The sequence below is a fragment of the Anguilla anguilla genome, chromosome 1 (assembly GCF_013347855.1).
Source record: "Anguilla anguilla isolate fAngAng1 chromosome 1, fAngAng1.pri, whole genome shotgun sequence".
NCBI classification, from domain to species: Eukaryota; Metazoa; Chordata; class Actinopteri; order Anguilliformes; family Anguillidae; genus Anguilla; species Anguilla anguilla.
This window is the reverse complement of record NC_049201.1, coordinates 56,681,264-56,703,487: the sequence shown is the minus strand read 5'-3', so window position 1 is coordinate 56,703,487 and position 22,224 is coordinate 56,681,264. Positions and strand designations below refer to the sequence as shown.

General features: G+C 46.6%; 1 protein-coding gene across 1 annotated transcript in view; it reads right to left on the bottom strand.

Moving 5' to 3' along the window:
- Window positions 1–562: 562 nt before the first annotated feature.
- The window catches only part of stt3b (STT3 oligosaccharyltransferase complex catalytic subunit B), a 61,310-nt gene continuing 39,648 nt past the window's right edge, over window positions 563–22,224 (bottom strand). Inside the window, exons 3-16 of the mRNA XM_035382169.1 lie at window positions 20,207–20,494; window positions 15,565–15,630; window positions 13,823–13,922; window positions 9,277–9,375; window positions 8,914–9,060; window positions 7,900–7,948; window positions 7,520–7,674; window positions 5,583–5,794; window positions 4,549–4,736; window positions 4,269–4,440; window positions 3,068–3,241; window positions 2,822–2,935; window positions 1,124–1,336; window positions 563–725 (exon numbers count right to left, since the gene is read on the bottom strand). Of these exons, the coding sequence (XP_035238060.1) occupies window positions 645–725; window positions 1,124–1,336; window positions 2,822–2,935; window positions 3,068–3,241; window positions 4,269–4,440; window positions 4,549–4,736; window positions 5,583–5,794; window positions 7,520–7,674; window positions 7,900–7,948; window positions 8,914–9,060; window positions 9,277–9,375; window positions 13,823–13,922; window positions 15,565–15,630; window positions 20,207–20,494 (2,058 nt within the window). The 3' untranslated portion in view covers window positions 563–644. The remainder of the gene's footprint in view (window positions 726–1,123; window positions 1,337–2,821; window positions 2,936–3,067; window positions 3,242–4,268; window positions 4,441–4,548; window positions 4,737–5,582; window positions 5,795–7,519; window positions 7,675–7,899; window positions 7,949–8,913; window positions 9,061–9,276; window positions 9,376–13,822; window positions 13,923–15,564; window positions 15,631–20,206; window positions 20,495–22,224) is intronic.

Here is a 22,224-nt window from a genome sequence, read left to right as displayed (position 1 = left end):
TCTGTACAAACTTCAGGAGCAATAAGCCCCTTCGAGCAGAGACCCTCCCATTCATTTCACTGCCCCCCCCCCCCCCCCCCCCAAACCCACCCCCTTCCCCATTCTTTTTTTTCTTTTTTTTTCTTTTAAAGGTAACAAGTCATCATGTATCACAGACCTGGAGCAGAGGGCTTCTTTGGTGTCATGACTCCCTGGCTCACCACATCATCACATTTCCCCCTCAGTGCCGAGTTGTTACAGGATGATAATATATGTACCACAAAAATACCTGCTGCCAGCTCTCGGTGGAGCAGTGTTCTTGCCTTGCCAACATTCAAGTACAAAAACAGTAAAGAGCAAGACAAAGGCCTTAAAACCTAGAGAGCTCCCCCACCCACCCCACACGGGGAGCTGGCTGAGGAGCAGAACAGGACACGGCTGCCCCGTCCTTACTGGGGCCGTCAAAAGACCACAGGTCACATGACCAAGGCAAAGACCATCAGGGGGCTTTCCTGACAATCTAAATGTAGGCGGTTTGTTCTTAATTGGTGTTTGATTTATTCTTCAAATTTTTCTCGTTGCATTTTCCTTTCTGTCCCCCCTCCCCCTCAGTTTTTTTTTTTTTTTTTTTTTTGCATTTCAACTTCCCCCGTCTTTGTTAACAATTAAACGGACTTCTTGTTGAGCTTCTTTCCTTTCTTTAGGACCAGTTTATTCTTAATATATCCACGCTTCCTCTTCGCAGTCTGAATTGAGAAAAAGAGAGAAAAAAATGACATTCTCTTCCAGGACATTCACCATCTTCTGAATTTACACTAAAACACTCATTTAAATCGTCTCTCGCGAAAACATTAGAGAGCAAAAGGAAATGACCGTTATTAAAAACACGCCGCTGAAGCGAAGACCCGACCTGAAGGCAGTGCTGATAATACCTTTCAATTTTACAAATGAACGGAAATATGCTAATTCAGCCTCCATTTTCAGCAGCACTCAATTACATCCTCAGTCAACTTCAAAAAGCGACGCTTGACGTATTACTCAGTGCCTCCTGAACAGTCCCTGAGGGGACATGGGAGGAGGAGAGAGAGCGAGGGAGGAGATGGGGACCGAGAGATGGGGATGGAGAGGGAGAAGGACGCCGTACCTTTTTGGAGGTGTACTTGTGTTTGGGGACGATGTTGGAGACGCGGGGCTTGTGGTCCAGGGCCAGGCGGTTCTCCAGCTTCTTCACCTTGTAGATGCGCACCAGCCAGTGCTCGGAGGTGAAGGCCTCCTCCAGGTGCCGGAAATGGATGTCCTTGTTCCCAATCTCCGCGTTTCGGGTCCGATCGAATCCGGGCGGCGTCCGGAAGTCCAGCTATGAGGAACGGTTGGGGGAGGGCATCAGTGCACAGGAGAATGTGCATGGAGTACACCCATCTCTAGGGCTGCCATGATTATGACATTCAATTATCCTGAGCCAAATCATCACAATCAACAGTATTATTGAGGGAGGGCAAAAACAATGGCTAAGCTCATACCCTTTCTATCTGGAGCCATTTTATTTCTGGATTATGTAGCCTATTAACTGGAAGACATTTAAAAATGAAACATCCAGTATTATTAATTAGGCTCCCAGTTAAACATAATGTACACTTCCATGGTTTCTTAAAAACAGAATTTTGTTCAATTTTTAAAAATACAATGCAAAAGAGAGCAGAGTGATGGAGATCAGAATAGGATATCATCCATACACACTTTCTGCCTACAACCTTTATAAAAAAATTCAAATAACTTCATTAGTATAAAACAAAACAAATAAAAATAAGACATACAGACCAAAGCCTAAGAGCATTTTTATGAACTTACACACTTTCAGTGCTACATCCAGCTCTCATTTCAATTGACATTTAAAAATCCATTCAAACAATTACTACAGGAATATCCCTGAAAAACACCTGCACTACAACCTTTACTGCCGCCCAAAGCACTGCCACAAAACCAAACCAAACTATGTTCAGAATATAGATTCAGAACCAATCACTCCAGTCATTAGCATTAACTTTCTTTGTAACATTAACAGTGTGATGGAATATTGAGGTTACTGCAGTCTCCAACTTCACTGTAAATCCATGTGATTAAAAGGCCCAGTCTTTAATGCTTCCTATAGACATGCAGTACATACACTACATGACCAAAAGTATGTGGACACCCCTTGGTCTGGGGCTGTTTTTCATGAGCTAGATACTTTAGTTCCTGGAGATCTACCATCCATTCTAGACGATTCTGTGCTTCCAACTTTGTGACAACAGTTTGGGGGAAAGCCCTTTCCTGTTTCAGCATGACAATGCCCCCAGGCACACAGCGAGGTCCATATAAAAACAGTTTTGTCGAGATCAGTGTGGAAGAACTTGACTGGCCTGCACAAAGCCCTGACCTCAACCCAATCCAACACCTTTGGGATCGACTGGAGACCAACTGAGAGCCAGGCCTAATCGCCCAATCACCAATGCCCTTCCGGCTGAATGGAAGCAAATCCCTGCAGCAACGCTCCAACATCTAGTATAAAGCCTTCCCAGAAGAGTGGAGGTTGTTGTAGCAGCAAAAGGTGGACTAAGTCCATATTAATGGCCATAATTGCCTGCATGTCATGAGTCTACAAGAGCCGCCACACCCTGGAGCTTAAACAGCAGCCAGCTTCTACCACAGGTACAGCTCTGTTACAATGTCAGGGAGATGAACCCTGCAGAGCAGCTCCTGCAGAGCAGGGCCTGTGTGAGCACAGCCAGCAGATTTGCTGTAACAGAAGATGATAAGTGTGGTACAGTGGCAAGCTGCCAACGGGACAGGGGCAGGAGCTCACCTGCATTTCACCAAAGCGGTAGTAGGACATCTTATACATGAGGCAGTTGAGCAGAGTCGGGGAGCCGGCCTTGTCCACTCTAAACTCTCCCTGTGGAGTGAAGTAGTCGCTTTCCTGGAAGCAGAGAGGCAGAAGACACACGGATTAACTCCAAGCCCACTGATTGCTAAGCGTGGTGTATGCCAGCAAATCCCTGCACTGCCCAGGGGTAAAAGCCGCAATGTATAAGAGGGCGGGGCTTCTCACTCGGATGTCCTTGGGGTGCTCCCCCTCTGCTATCCGCACCATCCACAGGAACTTGTTAATGTCGTCGCCGGAGTAACCAATCACCCCCCCGAAGATAATAAGCACATAGTCCACGTCCAGGCTCTTCATGATCTCATAGGCTGCGCTCTCATTGGACGACATGGCCTTACCCACCTGAGAGAGACAGGGAGAAGAAACGTACCCTGTGAGCTTAGTAAACAGCAGCCCCTGGAACAGTAAATACTTTGTCAAAATAATAAACAAATCAGAGTTGTTCTACTCTAATCCAAACCTTCAGAAAATTATTATTTATTATTTTTTTTTTTTTTACAGGTAAGAGTCTCCAGTGAATTGTGTAAATGAAAACTAGTTTCACAGCCCCACTGTGCACATCAGGGCCAGAATAGCTGCCAGGAGCCATGGCAGCCAGCTCATATTGCTTAAACCTTTCGCCGAGCTGTTTTAATCTCAGGGTAAATGTTACTGGCATTTTAGCAAATGTCAAAGGTACAGGGCTTCGGGGAAGCAAGCCCGGCATTATGCGGTTTTCACACTGCAGACAGTCATGGCAGCAGGCGAGCTCAGCTTAATGCTGGAATAAAAAAAATGATGTTTTACAGTCTGCTGGACACAGCAGATATTACGAGAGCAGAGAGGGCTTTCCCCTCAGCTAGAGCCAGGCTACTCTCCTGACACTACAGAGCATAGATTTTAGATTTGTTAAACATAAAAGCACATGGTGGTTAAAGGAGATGCTTCAGTGTTCTCATCCAGTCTGCTGAAGCTCATCTGTAGAGCAATGAGGCTCAGCCATGGCACTGCCCTGCTCATCTTCCTCCACTGGCCTGTGTCAAATTCCAAAAATTGGTGCTAGCCAACTGGGCAACTAAAGGGCCCTCTGCAACTTCTAGGCAGGTCAATGTGTCCCACAGCATCTGTTCTGGCCACCTGGTGGTAAAATGAGGTTCCCACTGCAGTCAGAAACCCTGCCCTTCTGATGCAGACTGAAGACCCACCTCTTCAAAGTCTATCATGGCTCCCCTGACCCTCTTTAGCTCTCCTCCTTCTATCTGAATTTCCTCTAGCACAGTAAAGTTTAAAAACTGTAAAGTTTGACTGTAAAGTTTAAAAGAGCAGGTGCAGTGTTTAAAGGACAAATTTGCGTTTGAAATGAGGAGTTTCTGGTGCCCATGTGTCTCACCAGTGCGATGTGGCTGTTGTTCCAGGTGTTGTTGTCCACCAGTGTTGTCCTGTTGGCCATGCCGGCAATCTGATAGCCGTAGTCCCACCAGGACATGACACGCGCGTGCTCGCCTGTGTTCTGCCGGAGCCAGTAGTACGCCTCGCGGAAGTCATCAAGGATGTTGCGTGTTCTGGAGAAGAGCAACCACACACAATCAGCTCCATAACACACACCCTGACAAAAAAGGGAAGGTGTGTGCGTGTGTGTGTGTGTGTATGCATGTATTTATGTCTCTTACCCATCGTGGTTGTAGGAGGCCAGCACTACGCTGGGGCTGGAGTAGGCGTTGCTGGTGACCCAGGTGCAGTGCACAGCGAACATCATGAGCAGCATGAGCATCAGCATGGTGACGATGCTCTTAATGTTGGGCCCCAGACCCTCCTCTGTCTTCTCCTGCTCAGAAACGTGCTTCCGAACCTTCCCCGCCTGCAGGGGGAGACACACCCTGCTTTAAGCAACACTGGAGGGGGTTAGGGGTGTATGAGCATGCACCGAGGCTGGACTTCGGAAAAGGGGCGGGCGGGGGGATACTAAGACATGTATGAAAGAGAAAAAGAAATACAGTACTGAAGTTGCACACTTGTATGCCTGCTAGGTCATAATGACCACACCCATCCCTTTACCCTGTCGTAGCAACCATGCCTAACCTCTCACTCTCATAGTGACCACACTTAACCCCTCACCCCATCATAGTAACCATGCCTAACCTCTCACTCTCTCATAGTGACCACACTTAACCCCTCACACCATCATAGTAACCATGCCTAACCTCTCACTCTCTCATAGTGACCACACTTAACCCCTCACACCATCATAGTAACCATGCCTAACCTCTCACTCTCTCATAGTGACCACGCCTAACCTCTCACTCTCTCATAGTGACCACGCCTAACCCCTCACCCTGTCATAGTGACCACGCCTAACCCCTCACCCCATCATAGTAACCATGCCTAACCTCTCACTCTCTCTTAGTGACCACGCCTAACCTCTCACTCTCTCATAGTGACCACGCCTAACCTCTCACTCTCTCATAGTGACCACGCCTAACCCCTCACCCCATCATAGTAACCATGCCTAACCTCTCACTCTCTCATAGTGACCACGCCTAACCTCTCACTCTCTCATAGTGACCACACTTAACCCCTCACCCCATCATAGTAACCATGCCTAACCTCTCACTCTTTCATAGTGACCACGCCTAACCTCTCACTCTCTCATAGTGACCACGCCTAACCCCTCACCCTGTCATAGCAACCACGCCTAACCCCTCACCTTATCGTAGAGGTTTCCAGAGTTCCTCTTGTCGTCCTCGTCGCTGCTGTCCTCAGCGGGCGGGTTCTCCCTCTTCTGGTCGTCGCCCAGGTAGTGCTGGAAGACGTTGGAGAAGGCGATGGCCGACAGCATGCACACGACGGGCGTCAGCGTCAGCATGAGCCGCACCATCACGCCCGCGAAGTAGACCGCGCTGATGGCGTACAGCGCCACTGCGGGGGGAGCACAGGGGAGGTTAGCGCTGCAAAGCACTGATCCTGGATCAGAATCCGCCATTCGCACGGGCAGCACCAGGGCTGGGTAGGCTGACCCTGGATCACCCCTCGGGTTCAGAAAGAACTTTATGCCGTTCGTTAGGCCTCATTCTGCCATTATTAATACGACAGCAGGAACAATGACAGACCACTGTCCTGCTCAGCTTAGGGTGTCAGGGAGCACTGAACCTTGAGAAAACCCATCATCCTGAAGGACTACTCTAATGCACTTGTGATGAAGGAGAGTCACTGAACGGCTCGCTGGCCTCCTGAAACAAAGCCAGAGCCGCTATCATCCCACTCCCGTGTGACAGGACCCTTTTTATTGCTATTGAACAAAACAAACTTTCCCCCCACAATGTCATCATTATGCCCAAAACAGGCAGTGACACAAAAACCCTTCAAGGGTGTCAGTTAATGAGTTCTCTCATTAACGGCGTGCAGAAGTTTACCTCGTTCCATCTGGCGCGGACGTTCTCCGAAACATTTATTTTGGATTAATGGAAGGTGACCTGCTGAATTGCACTTTGATGTGAGAGTACTCTGCTGACATGGTTTTTACTTCTCAATAAAGTCATTTAACTGCCCTTAAATCTGCTTGCAGGGTCCGGAGAATGTCCTTACTTCCTCACCTCAGTTGTATAAAGCAGGGACACGTACTCAACAGGACCCAGTAATAATGGCATCATTATTGTACAGTCAATAAAGACCCAGAGCAGTCAGAAACGCCCTGCTAGAGACAAACCCAGCACTCCGAGGGCCTTATCCACTTCAAGTTTGATAAATGAACCATTACACTAAAACCACACAGCTTTGTATGTCTTTTTATATGTACATACAGCCTGGTTAGGCAAGCACGCCTTTCAAAAATTTAACGAAATATATTTATGAATGGAGACCAAGGACACCCCAAATGTGAAATGAGGTCATCCTTTGAAATCATCTTACTGACTTAGTGACTTTCTCTGCTACACCGTACCCACACACAGTGTGGACAAAGGCCGCTTCGCCTCCCTATTACAAAGACGTGGGCAGAAGCCGAATCAGGCCTGTGATGTGCTGCTGGGTTAATTAAATACTGATGAATGACCAGACATTCCTCCTGATTTAGACGGGTGAGGAATGAAAACGTGCAACTATTTCTCTTCACAAGAGTCGATAAAACAGAAGGGGTTACGCCGCTATCGCTATGTAGCACGCCGAGATACAAAAACATATAAATTGTTCTTTAAAAGCTTTTCACCAACATCCGCACGGTAAATTACTACCAGCCCATTTACTTAGAAGCGGACAAAAGGTAGATTCCGCCTTGCATTTCAAATACACATCTAATGACAGATCATTCACCACAACCTTTGAGCGCAAATTCAACCACAACAATGACTGCACTCCAGATAAAGGGAAAATAACACAGCAAAGCTGCACTAACCAAACAGTGCTAAGCAGCCATTACCTGAAATCTCCATTAAAGCGAAGAGCAGCAACTGCACTAAAACAGACAGAATCACACCTGTAAAGTGCCTTTAAGGGGTTTTTAGAGTAATTTAATGTCGGTGAGGCAGTTTAACTGCTTTATCGTGGACTAAAATGGCCTTTACTGAAGTTGTCCCCAAGTGCTGGAGCGGTCTTCCCACAGCCGCACCCCCGCTGCCCTTAGCCGTGACCCCGTGATGGATCGCTCACCGAAAACGCGCTCGTCGTTGACGTTCTTGATGCAGAACCAGAGGCCTGCTGGGAAGGTGCAGACGAGGATGTGGAGGTCAAAGAAAAAAGAGACCCAGGTGGTGGGCTGGTGCTCCGACACCGAGGCAATGATGGGAATGTGGATCTTGGCGTATCTAGGGCACGGAGAGGCAGAGATAATATTAAAAAGGAACCTCTGAGGAACTGAGTTCCCACATTTCAAATACATTATACAGATAAAAACACAAGGTAAACAAATTTCCAATATATTCCAGGACTACTCAGCTTTATCTCAAATTCCCTCTACATCCACATGAGCCCCTGGATGAAGATCTCTGTGCTACAGAATTTTAGTGAGCATTAACTAGATGCAGTCTTACCCAGTGTCCCACAGCGAGTAGAACCGGCCACTCCAGGGGGCGATGTAACCTACATAAAACACAAAGCAGCATGAGCACACAGTTAGAGCACTGTTAACCGTTAACACTCATCAGGTGCATAGTACACCCATTACTGCATTGTTACACATTGTTACAAGGTTAGAAACTGTTATCAGTTAAAGGGCAAAAAGGTACTGTGCCACCTAGGATCTGAACATGCAAACCCCTGGTTACAAGTGCAGTAACTGCATTAATATGCAGATGTATACATGCCCACAAAAATAAACCGATACACTGCTGAAACACAACTCAATGCTCTTTCACAGTCCTTTTGTCCAGCTCAATGCATTTTGGCGTGTTATTTTCCATTCACCTCTTTAAGCTAAAGTAATACATTTCTGGAAATGAACATTTTCCCTCACTGGGCTTATCTAGGCAGCATGAAAAAAGGTTAAAGAAAAAGCACTTAGAATCCATTAATGAGGTTTCAGGCCCATCACACTAAAGCACTGTTGGTATGGAGTGATTAATGACTACAGAGTTATTCTACGCATGAAGGAAGAACAGCGTCTCACTCCAGCCTTCAGAAAATAACACTGTCCTGGCAGGTCCAGGGTGATAGATAGGCTCTCCGGAACACAGGCAGACAGAGAGAGCTGGGAGCTGCTGTGGTCTGAATCTGGGCTCTCCCTGGTGCCCCACGTGTAAATCTGAGCACGGTTACATCAAAGACTTTCAGCGCTCATGAAACCAGCTTCAAAGCTGCAGCAGAACATGGCTGCATTCGCTAATGAGCTTCAGCACCTTGCCGGCGAGAGGTTGGCTGAGACGGAGAACCGGGGGCTGGTGTGAGAGCACTGCGACAGTAGCGAGAGACTGCAGTCCAGGGACGCGCTGTCCATCCTTCACCTGCCATGGAGACCTACTGGCCAGGCCACGCCAGGACAGTAAGGCTTTACCAGGCATAGTACGGAAGAGATAACTATACTTTTATGTGAGAAGGTGCGGACTGACCTGTGTAAGTCAGGTATATGACGGTGAGGAAGACTACGCCAGCAGCCAGCGACACTCCAAGGAAGAAGAGGGTCTGAAACTCCTGCCTGGTGAGCCGGTCCTTCAGGTACTGCAGGAAAGCATAGGCCTGGAGCAGGGCAAACACACCTGTACAGAGGCAACAGTTAGGCAGCCATTTTACTAAACACACAACTGTTACAGTACAGATTTACTCAGCCACTTGGGAGGATTTTGAAAGTGGAGGCAGATTACACATTGAATATACACATTGAACATTAAAGCTGAAATGCCCAAAGGGCAACTGCTGTTGTGGAGAAGCTCAGTTTAACTCCATAAACAGGATAAACTTCAGAGCAACTGTACCTGCTGCTGCCATGTGTTCGCTGGTTCTGATTGGCTGGAAGCCCACAAAAGGGATCTGCATGGAGAGTACCAGGCCCACGATGTAGAAAGTGCTGTAGGCTGGAGAAAGAAAGGGGCGGAATGAGGGAGAGTTAAAGGTCCTTATATTGTTTAACCAACTCGTACTTCCAAAATGAAAAACAGAACAGAAAGAATGGGGAATTTAAATTGAAATCAAATATTACAAACTACACACATTGGGATAAAAACAGATGAGGTCATTCATGTGTAGCACAATCTTCCTTGGCCCTGTGTAACTTGTCAAGGGCCTGAAGTTACCAGTGCACACCCTAACCTGAAACCCAAACCCTAACCTACAGACCTACCCTAACCCTCTGCACTAAACATGCCAAGCTGCATCCTCTCTGCTTTCAGAGGGGGGATCAGAGCACATCTGAAGGAACACAGGAAATAAAGAACAGATAAAGTTCCACACTTTGATCCACTGTGAAACTCCAGGGCCTTTCTGCACTTGATGAACTCGCCTGCTGCAGCTGAACTAGCAGCCAATGGGGGCACTGCCAAATAAAGAGCTCCTGCAGAAAGGAGGGGCGTGGGGACTAATTAGTGGGATGCTTTAAACACAGGGCATCTGAAAGACGCACAGGCAGGAGCCTGAAAAGTGCAGAAGGGCGGGGGGGCTGTGCCAGGCGGTCTGTAGTGAGGGGGGGTGGGGGCTGGGGGCATGGCACAGCACACTCTCTGTCACTGGGTTTGATCTGACGCCATTACTGAGAGCCCCCTGCACATCTGGCACAGTAATGTGCCATAGACCCATCTCTGAAGTCCTGTCTGTGTCTCCTCAGGACTAAGAGCTCATTCAGCCCCTCGCCTACTTTTCCCATTCTCCACATCCCCTCGACAGTTCCCCCAATGACTCATGGGATAGGATATCATCTGAAAGACTACCAGCTTCACTTATTGGCCTCTGCATGGATATACAGGTTGCAGAGCCTTCTCCTGATGTGTTTCTGTCCCATGGAACAATCTGCCAGTCCATGTTCTGAGTGCAGACTATATTTAAATCTCAGCTTACTTTTCTAGCCAATCCTACGGTTCAGGAACAGGGTTGGGTGGCTGAGGTAAGCCAATCCCAGGTAAACTTGAGCTGTCGGTGCTGTTTCTAGATCATGCATGTTATCTCTGCGTTAAGTTGATCCAGACATGTTCTTGTCTCAGGGCTTCCCGTCATGACTGCTGACCCTTTAATTCTAGCTCATCTAGCTATGCTGCTATAGCCTTATTCTTCCAGGGTTTTCCTTATTGCACACAGGCACCTCTATTTCTCCTGCGCTGCTCATCTACATACCTGAACTCCCTAATAATTATTTTTCTCTCCTCTGCTTCCTGCTTCAGTCATACTTACCCATCTCCATTGAGGTTTATGTCATTTTCTTAGTCCTGCATATTACGTACTTAGCCTTAGCCTGCACATTACATACTTATCATCCTCACCCTGGTTCCCTCATCGTGCCACATAATGATCTTCCAGTTTAACTGCCTCAATAATACCTCCCTCTGCTGCAGAGCTGATATGTAGCGAGCAGTCGGGGACAAAATGGCTGCTGCGCACCACCCAGATGGGGGCTACACATTAGTGCTGGATGGGTCAAGCTCCCCAACTCACCGTAAAACGCTTGGAGATGATATAAAAATATATGACTATATAAATTCAATTCATTATTACCAATTATTCTGCCGTGGTGCCTTTAATGTTATGAGTCGTATTAGTCCAGTTGGTTTATGACGGACAAGAGCATCGGCCAAAAATACATAACATAAATGTGAAAAATCTGTCATAAGGGACCTCACCGGCCTCTCATGCTGCATAGAATTCTTTGTTAAAAAGGCTATATGTGAATGAATACTGGATGCACTTCTGTTGAATTTTCATTCAGTGTGATTCTGTTTCACTACAACCTGTCTGGGATGTCATGAGACTTACTGAACGCAGCACAGCACCTAATACAGTCTGAAAGGTCTGAAGAAGAAAAGATGGGAAAAATGAGTTGTGAAATGGTAAGAAAAACACTATTATCCCCACAACTATGTGTGACAAGGTGCCATTATATGGTGCCCATTCTCCTGTTTGTGTAGGTATGAACTGAATGTTAACTGAAGAAGCTTCAGTAATTAAAGAAGCTACAATAATTGAAGTAATCAGAAGTTGCGGTTAATGAACAAGCTTCAGTAAATGAGTAAGTTTCAGTAATGTCAGTTCGCAACCCACATGATCCACTGCAGAAGTCCACTTACTCTCACCAAATCAGATTCAGAGGGGAACCAAATTCTTGCACAAAGCTCAGTTATTGGTTTATTAAATTTTGGCTGAGTACAGATAGAACCCTGGGAGACATATTAGATCAGAACAGTGAGATCTGATTTGTAAAAACTTATACATGCATACATATTGGTTAGCATGAGCATCTATATGTGTGTGTGTGTGTGTTTGTGTCTAGTTTAAAAAAATGTAAAGACCATGAGCCACACCTCACTGGTAGTGAATAAGTGCCTGACTGAACTACAGCACCACTGTTAGATGTCCAGCTTGATAAAATAGAGGCCTGTCTAAAAGACATAGGCCTGAATTCCCAAAATTGGTTACCCATATTGGTAGTCCTCCGCTGAGATGAATTCTTATTTTCCTTTAAATTTAGATGGCTTCACTGTCACACCTGACGCAGTTGTTAAAACCCTGGTATGACCTCGGATCTCTCCTTCCAGGCCCTGATAAATAAACCTAAATTGAGGTAGATATCCCCCACTCCATCGTGCCAAAGAAATGGTTTGTGCTTTTATAACCTCTCGGCTGGGCAGCTGTAATGCCTTGCTGTCTGGCTGCACTAATACAGCCTTGAAAAGTCTCCAGCTGGTACAGAATGTAGCTGCTAGGTGCTTAGCAATAAGAACTAAAAAGACAGAATATATCTGGCCCCTTTCCCCACCCTCAATTCACAGAACGACCCTTTCCTGGTTCAAGGAAATGCCATGAGGCAATCTTAAGGCCTAGATGTGTTTCCTTGCTCTTCTGACCTGCATATTAATATTCACTTCTGTACTTGCACTGTCAATTTTACCAGCAGATTTACAGGATACTTTGCTGTCTGTACTTTGCTTTTTTTTTTACCATTTCAGTTTTAGAGTATGATTTTGAATAGCCTAGACATCTTTTGTGTACGATGAAGGGCATTTTAAATACTTGTCTAAGCAGGTCGGTCAATGTCCTCATTCCAGTTCAGGCTAAAATACCATTCCTGTATTCTGCATGTATTCAAACTCATTTCTACCATTAGACTCCAAGTCACATCAACAGAGGATTCAAACCCAACACGGTAGGAGGGCCAAACCCAGCACAGTAAGGGGATTCAGACCCAGCACAGTAAGAGGATTCAAATCCAACACAGTAAGGGGATTCAAACCCAGCACAGTAAGGGGATGCAAACCCAGCACAGTAAGGGGATTCAACCCCAGCACAGTAAGGGGATGCAAACCCAGCACAGTTTGAGCTACTCTGTGACCACCGTTACTATGAGGTAGAAGGTGGTCACAAACTGCCGGGCTCCAACCCAAGCCCCCGATCACATTGAATCTAATCAATTAGTGTGCTCAAGCTGGTGGGCGGCGTCCAGTGATTGATGGCCTGGGCAGGGAGGTGGAGAGCAGGGCTACGGTACGGGGTTTCTCTAGAACAGGGCCGGGAGGCCCTAATATGATGCATTAATCAAGCAGCCTTCTCCGACTGCTCCTTCAGCACAAGTTAAATGAAATTCAGTATCTAATAAAACCCTAAATGGAATTAACACTGCAGAGCTCTGTACCACCCCCATCCCTTTAAAGCGAGCAGGACTGAACAAACACCGGGCAGCTAATTCAAAATGTTTTACTCTTCATCGTTATGCCATCCATTTAAAGACCCATTGTAGAAACCATGGTCTATTACTTCATTGAGAAGCTGAACTGGCAAATATTTCGAGCAGGAGAAATGGCCCCCTTCCAGTCTCTGGGCTTTCATTACCACAAGCATCAGGGCTACTGATGGGAGAGATTCATTCTGTGCAGCTGCAGCTAACAGGGATGAAAAAGCAGCTCAACTAATGACAGGCATTTAAGGGGGCTCATAGAGGGAGACTTTTATTACTAACTATTTATAGTTCTGTACTTCAGTTTTTACATTTCCCTCAAACGTGCTGCGAGCGAGGACACACATGGACTTCCCCGCTCCTTGCTATTATGCAACGCTGCACCTTCTTAAACCTGCTCATTACCGTCCCTCAGAGCAGAACAGAGCTCACTCAATCACACTTACAGAGCACCGGAGAAACACCAGAGAGGAGGGACAGGGAGAGACAGCGCTTCTGTGGAAAACCAATAAGTCAATGTCTACAGACGCAGTTCACACATACATGTACACACACGCACACACACGCACACATACACGCACACACACGTGCACTTACACGCACGCACACGTGCACTTACACACATGCACATACGCGAACACACTCACCGATGTAGACTCTCCTGCTGTAGCGCTGCATGAGCAGAAGCACAAAGACGTGGAGGGGGATGAGGTTGATGATGAAGACGTAGCCTCCCCATGCTGACACCTACAACAGAGACGACGCACACAGGTCAGCCTGAGCAGCTGCCGCTGAATATAGGCCAACCACAGCCGCCGACACCTACCACAGTTTAACAGAACTGGAAAAATCTCGTCCTCATGTACACGGGACAATGTTTATACAACATAACAATACTTCAGTCACTCCAGCTATATGATCCAGGGCTTACAAGGCTGGTCATGTCTAATCGGTGAAAAGAGAAGCAATTGTTTGTCAGTTCATTTCAAAGAAAACCTCAAAATGTGAAGCATGAAAAGATAAAAAAACAACAACAAAAAGGCATTTCTCCTTATTTTGCTAGGCTGGTTTTATCTGCAAAGCCCGGAGTGGCTTTGCAAATTATCTTCTTTGTAACTGAACCACAACCCCAGAAATGGCTCCAATTCACACTCGCTTTCCAGCGGGGAAATTGACTCCATGGTTCTGTGGCAAGGAAGCACTTCAAGAAATCGAGACTGCTGAAGTTGCCTACTCACTTACCCCCCCAATTCACAGCCTCTACATCAATAGGCTTTTCAGTGTGTTCCCCCCAAAACCTCCTATTATTCAATTCAACAAAAAGCATAATCTCTCCCTGTATATTTTAAGCCTGCCCTGCTGACTCCGTCACTGGATTTAAAAATATGTTTGGAGCATCCCAGTGCCACATATTCACAAGCTCATAAATTCATTTTATTTTTCCCAACTCTAGGTTCATACTTGCCAGAACATTTATCCCTTGTCAACTGGCACTTGTTAGGCACGTTATTCCTGAATAGTTAGTCTCCGGAGACTGTTGTATAAAACTAAACACTCTTTTATTAACCTTGGATGTCACATGTAACCTGGGAGAGGCACACATTACTGCCTGTTGAATCGGTGCTAAAGAGCACTCTTCATGATCTGCTGCTGTATACGGAGAGGCAGGACTGCAAGGGCAGCTGTGCACCTGCAGTTCACACAGCGACCACCAGGAGGCCTTCAGTAGCTGCTGCTCATTTCAGTGGCTCAAACAGCACGCTCAGTGCCTGGGCAGAGCCGGCATATTTCACAGAAGAATAGCCCACCGTGCGCCACACATCTCAATAAGTCCGATAAAGCAGGGCGGTAGGGTTAATTATTAAGGAGCCATTGACTGGAAATCTCCTCAGTCCTAAAACAGTCCCAGTCATAGCGCTGCTCTCTCCCCCTGGAACGTGTATGCAGCAGATGTGTGTGACTGTGTGTATATTTATTTACTTTCACATGTTCTTTTAGTCGGAAATGAGGTATCAGTTATCAGTATGACTGGTAGAATACGTGCTTCCCTTTCCTTGCACAGAATTTGCTCCAAGCACACTCGGTAAACTTTGTCCCGTTAAAATTTCAGCACAAGCCAAACAGGAGTTGCCACTAACTACAGCTCATGTTTGGCAAACAAAATCATATTCTCAATCATACCAAGTTTAACAGTGAGGCAAATCAGCCAGCTGCACCTAAGAATCTGCCACCTTGCACACAAAACGGGGGAGCAGAACAGAATGAAGTTTGTGTCAGTTCATCCATCTTTTTTATGGGGCCATTTCTGCACACCGGTGCTGCTCATCGCCAAAGCGATGTGTGAGCGAAGTCCCAGCAGCGCTGCTGTAGCACGGAGACTGAAACTCACCATGTAGAAGTAAGACAGGCAGCAGCCGATCGTCCAGAAGACCGAGCCGGTCTTCACGGCCTTCACCTGAGAGGGAACACAGGATAATTACCATCAGAGCGCGGCACAGAACCGAGCCAATAACCCAAAATGCAGGAGCATCCTTTCAAATAAAGAGATAAGTAAAATGGAGTTGTTACTTAGGCAATGGCTATTAGAGCATTTGTCCACTACCCTTTAACTACATTTTCTAATTAGAGCTAAATCTCCCAAGAGGTGAGGAAATGCAATCTGCATCAAAAGCACAGAAAGAAAGGAAGAATATTTCTGGACAGACGCTCCTTTTGTTTGCTCATGCCTGTCGCACAAAAGCGACACACCCCTCAAGGTCACATTGTTTGTGCGGATGGAGAGGAGGTGGTGGGGTGGGCAATGTTCAATTAATGACAGAGCCATGACACTATAAGCGAGGCACAGGGAAAGGGGAGAGAACAGGGGGGAGAAAAGTGTAAACGTAGAGAGATGTAGGCCTGTGGAACAGATCTCAGAACCACGGCAGCCAGCCAGATAAGCAGAAGCCTGGCACGGCAGCCGGCCTGCCTGCTCTCTGTCTATCTGCGCGCGTGGCACACAGAACCCTGCCTTTCACCCTCAGACAGAGCGCGGCGCTGCGCGGCGCTACCACGCCGCCGGCTCATTACAGCCCTTCACCGCGCCTCCAAGCGCGTTCCAGCACCCGCCCTGCAGCAGGGGAAGCGGAGGAGAGGGCAAAAGCCATCATGCTAAAAAGGGCAGGTCTCTCGGGAGAGACGGGATTCAATTATAGATTAAGAAGAGGTGAGAGACGGAGATTAAGCGCCTCTGACTCATTAGGAGACCGAAGGAGGGGAATATGAGGAACACCTGCACCTTTCATGCAAAACACCGATACCTTTCACGCAAGTCTCTAAAAGATGGACTGGCAGAAATAAATTATTTTGCCAGAGCAAATCTTTTAAAGAGGCTTCTAATAAGGCTCTTTCTAGTAAGGACTTAGTCATGGTACATGAAGGGACACTGGCCAAGAACAGACAAATGATAACTCCCACACACTGCACATGGTTAATAATAATAAGATGCAAGTCGATGCTTCAGTGTTTCAGGTGTTTTGGCCCTCTGGGAATGTAGCATTTTTCCAGCTCATTTAGGCTGCACGCTCTCCTCTGCACACCAGCACGGCCTAATCCTAGAAAAGCACCATCTCGGGGCACATCACTTACTTATTTACTTCAATCTTATCTGGAATGCCTTAACACGCGGTTGGCTCGGCAAATTGCAAAGTGGATATAAGAGCCGTGAAAATAAGGGCAAACTGTAGTAAAATAACAAGGCAAAGATTCTCCAACTGCATCTTAAGTGCCCAACAAAAACAGCCAAAAGGGCTAATTTAACTCCGAAAACCATTCTCACGTCCCGAGCAGTTGCCTGCACTGCCAGGCAGGCGCTAGCCAATCAGCAGGCTAACACACAGCTAGCAGGCACCATAAAAACGTGCTGTAAACGATGTTCACTGTTTTTACAGCGCATGCATATTTACAGCACAGTTTGCTTTGGGAGGGACTCAAACAGACTCAAGTGGGGACAGCATCTAAATGCTCCATCCCCAATACTTCCCTACTGGACACAGCAGTGCAACATGAGGGATGTTCCCTGAAATGGGATTCCTTTTATTGTTTGAGAGGGGAGGGTCAGAGGTCGCAAGGTCGGGAGTCACATCAATGTTGCATGATACAGAGTCAAGTTGCATTTTTATTGGCTGACCACTCAAACCACAAGTCGAGTGTCACTTTCTCTATAGAAAAACTGCTACAAAAAAGGGAAGGGGATATAGGGGACAATGCAGGACAATAAACAACACTATAAAAAATAACGACAGAGAACCCTGAAAATAAAGAGTACAAGTGAAGTCAGGTACACTCCAGAAATAAGCTCCTCCTACTCCAGCAGTAGGCCCCTCCTACTTCAGTTACTCCGAATTCAGCTAGCAAAGAGCGGTTTAAAAAAATACTCCACCCCCCCCCCCCCCCAGGGGTGCAATAATTAATTAAAGACACAGAAGAATTATGGTAACCAAAGAAAATACACGATTGAACATTTTCCTGCAGGCTGCGAGGAGCGTGCGCCGTCTGCGATTAGCGCTGGAATTAGCCTGTTTGTGGCAGTGATGCAGACAGGTCTCCTGGGCCGCCCGACAGAATGTTGGCAGCAGCAGAACTGGAGGCAGCGCGAGCCCTCGGGGCTTTAATTAATTACACCTGCAGACTCAAACTCCATTTAGTCCCTGCAGATGTTCAAAAAAAAACCCACCCCTTTCATTCTTCTTAATGAGGTTTTGCCATTCCATTATTCCATTACATGCATTTTAACTAGATAAAGGGAAGTCATTTTACAAATGAATCCGCCCTTACATCCCTTCAAAACCGATATTTGTCTAAGTCATTGGAGGACATTTTGGGTTCTCTTTCTCAAAGTGCACAGCGGCTGTTTTTCCCCATTACTTGTTCGCGTGCGTTGTTTTAATGCAAATTGTGTAACGTGAGCTTCACATCTGCATTTAGCCGATGCAGAATGTCTGTTCAGCTGACAAAGCACACCCACCTGCACCAGACCCAATCAGCACAATGGGCATGTTTACTTCCTGCTCCCAGGATCTCCAACTGGGACATTCGACAGCAGCACAATCCAGCAAACCTCAAGCAAACAGCATCTTGAGGAACAGTCAATGAACAGGCGCTGTTCATACCGCTTTGTCCCACTCTACAGGGCCATAATAATGTGTACCCTCCTCTACGCGTACCCTCCTTTTCCTGCAGAAAGCCAAACACACAGATGTGTGTCCACTGATTCTCAACTGGGCATGGGGGAGAAAATGCAATTACTGAATCCCTGGATGTGTTCGCTCAAGCAGGGAAAGGCACTTCCAGAGGCATTCCACAGGCTTGGTTGCAGGCTAGTTTTCCCAGCTTGCAGTGACAAACTTGACAGCGGGTGAACAATATCATCCCACGCCCTCTGATTTCATCATTTTAATTGCGTATTGAAATTTCCCATCGCTATGGTGATGGGCTGCAAATGGCTGCCGGTAGCCAGTGGAGCAGCCGCGTTCCAGAGCCGTGTGCTGGATGACAGCGCGTGGGCTTCCCGGGGAAAGCAGGGCGTCACTCGCTTTAAGCGCTGTAAGCACGCCACATTTTGAAACCTAAGAATGAAATTGGGAGAAAAATACCCCCATGATAACAAAATAGTGCTACGGTTACAGTGCAGGGGAGCAACACAGACTGCACGGATTCTCCAGCATAACAGAGAGCCAGTATTCAATGTGTACACATTACATTCAGAACGTTTAAAACCACGCTATCCTTGGCAGAAACTCAAGTCAATACTACTACACGCTAAGCATAAAGCAAAAAAAAATAACATCCTCACAAGATTAAGTCTCAAATTAAACAATGAAACAATTTGACTTTTAGCTAATTGTTTGACTAAAATTGTGGAGTACAGAGACAAATCAAATATATATATATATATATGAGTATGACTTGGTCCAAAACATTACGGTGCTCCCTATGTACTCACAAGAGGAGAGATGAAGGTGCATATGTACTCCCTCACAGGTAAAAAGGTGCAGGTATACAGGTACTCACTCACAGGTGGAGGGGTAGGTAGTGAGTGAGCAGCACTGACCCAAAGGTAGAGATATGCAGGTATACAGGTTCTCACTCACAGGTAGAGAGGTGCAGGTACACAGGTTCTCACTCACAGGTAGAGAGGTACAGGTACACAGGTTCTCACTCACAGGTAGAGATATGCAGATACACAGGTTCTCACTCACAGGTAGAGAGGTACAGGTACACCGGTTCTCACTCACAGGTAGAGAGGTACAGGTACACAGGTTCTCACTCACAGGTAGAGAGGTGCAGGTACACAGGTTCTCACTCACAGGTAGAGAGGTACAGGTACACAGGTTCTCACTCACAGGTAGAGAGGTACAGGTACACAGGTTCTCCCTCACAGGTGGAGAGGTACAGGTACACAGGTTCTCACTCACAGGTAGAGAGGTACAGGTACACAGGTTCTCCCTCACAGGTAGAGAGGTACAGGTACACAGGTTCTCACTCACAGGTAGAGAGGTACAGGTACACCGGTTCTCACTCACAGGTAGAGAGGTGCAGGTACACAGGTTCTCACTCACAGGTAGAGAGGTACAGGTACACAGGTTCTCACTCACAGGTAGAGAGGTACAGGTACACAGGTTCTCACTCACAGGTAGAGAGGTACAGGTACACAGGTTCTCACTCACAGGTAGAGATATGCAGATACACAGGTTCTCACTCACAGGTAGAGAGGTACAGGTACACAGGTTCTCACTCACAGGTAGAGAGGTACAGGTACACAGGTTCTCCCTCACAGGTAGAGAGGTACAGGTACACAGGTTCTCCCTCACAGGTAGAGAGGTACAGGTACACAGGTTCTCACTCACAGGTAGAGAGGTACAGGTACACAGGTTCTCCCTCACAGGTAGAGAGGTACAGGTACACAGGTTCTCCCTCACAGGTAGAGAGGTACAGGTACACAGGTTCTCACTCACAGGTGGGAAGGTAGGTAGAGAGGCAGCAGCACTCACCCACAGGTAGTATGTGAACTGGAGAGCGAATATAGCGATGCCCTCGTTGTCAAACGAGCCGGCGACGGAGCGGGAGATGTAACCGGGGACGATGGCGATGAAGCAGGCGGCCAGGAGCCCCGCCCCCTGGTTCCAGAGCTCCCGCGTGAGCAGGAAGGTGGAGATGGAGGTCAGGCCGCTGAACACAGGCGCCAGGAAGACGCACACGTCCCGGATGTGCACGGTCACGTGCAGCAGGTTCAGCACATAGTGGATCAGCCCCGCTGTGACCATCAGCCCGGGGTACACCTGAACCGCACAGGCAGAGAGCGCAAGAGGGACACGGTGAGAAACAGACAAGGAAAAAAACTGATAAATGACATTAAATGATTTTCAATCCATGACAGAAGAGGAAATGCTGAAAAAGTTGAATGAGAGGAGACGCTTGTCCATGGCTTGCACGTCTTTGCAGCCTAACGGTAAAACTGGGTACTTCAGTACATTACAGAAGGAACTGTTGAGAGCGATATTAAAGGGATACTTCACTTTCTGTTTTTATTTTGTGTGTATATTTTTTGACTGGCCCAAACAGCCATTGTATTTGATGAAGAACATTTTCAATAGAGATTTCTGACGACTTGCTGGCTTTACTAAGGCTGGTATAGGGGATCTGAGTCTAATGCAAGACGCTACACTTAAAGTAGCTCCAAAGCAGCTTGTATGCTTGTATGTATAGCTGATCGATACTTCAATAAAAAAAATAAAATGACAGAGCAGTAGTTCTTATTCATTCATTTTATTTTCTCATTTAAATTACAATCACACTTGCTCTCCATTTACAGTCATTTGGTACAGGCTAACTGTTCTATGGATTTGGAGAAATTGCTTAATTTTTTTAAGGCAGTAAAGTATTTTATGCTGTTACCATAAATACAATCCACGTTCAAAGGTTAAATAGCTCAGACATAATTTTTACTTAGAAGGCATTATGGCATCTGTCGAAATGGCCAAAGCAACCTCAATACGACTCCAAAGCTTCCTAAAAAACAACTTTTGAGTTTCTCTGTAAATTACCATCATTAAGACACATATCAAATGAGTAAATATGTTAAATTTATCTTTAAAAAAAGACAAAAATGAGTATTAAAGAACTGAGTTGAAGTACACTCCTAGCAGGAGTGGTTTTACAGAAAGTTCTATGAGAATGCAAAGCAAACAGGAAATTCAGAGTGGACAAGCACACATGCTCCCTGGGCTCACTCCAGCCCAGAACAGCACCTTAAAGAAGGCTGAGGATCCAGAGATCAGACAGCAACAGTGTCCATATCCTGTTCTGCTTAGGCGAGGAGGAACTGCCACTCAACTAATCGGCTAAGGACACGCGTGTCTGTTTTCACATTCCGCTGGATTTGCCAAACACCAAACCCCCTCTGTGGCAGATCTGCCCACTGCGCCCACTCTGAGCGACGGCCATGTCCTTATTCACCACAAAAGAGAAACAATATTCCCTCCTGTCATCCCCCATCCTAAAATAATTACTGCTTTAATCACTGAAAACAAATGCGGTGGTGATAAGAGAGCTGCGGGGCAGAATTCTGTATCTCAGCATGTAGGCTACTGCGCATGGGGGGGGGGGGGGGGGGGGGGCAGAGTGTAAGCACTGAAGGCTTTCTGTGAGGAAAGATAATGCTACTAACAAAATAACACTGAGAAGAGTCACACAGCCCCTGTACCTATTGGCAATTCAGAAATTCAGATAAGTAATGCTTGGTGGCTGGCTAATCGAGGAAAATAATGGGAAGCTGGTCTGGGAAGGAATGGTGGGTTTAAAGGTGAGGCTTCTGCCTCCTTTTCCCACCACCACAGCCTTCATTTCACTCTTTCAGAAACAAGAAATTTACCAGTCACTGTAGCAGTTAATAACAGCTCTGCGGACTAATGAATGCGTTTAGTATGAAGCATTGCAGCATATACCAGGAAGTGGTTTGTTTTCCATACTGCCCATGGACACAATCACAAACCAACCAAAAGCGAGATGT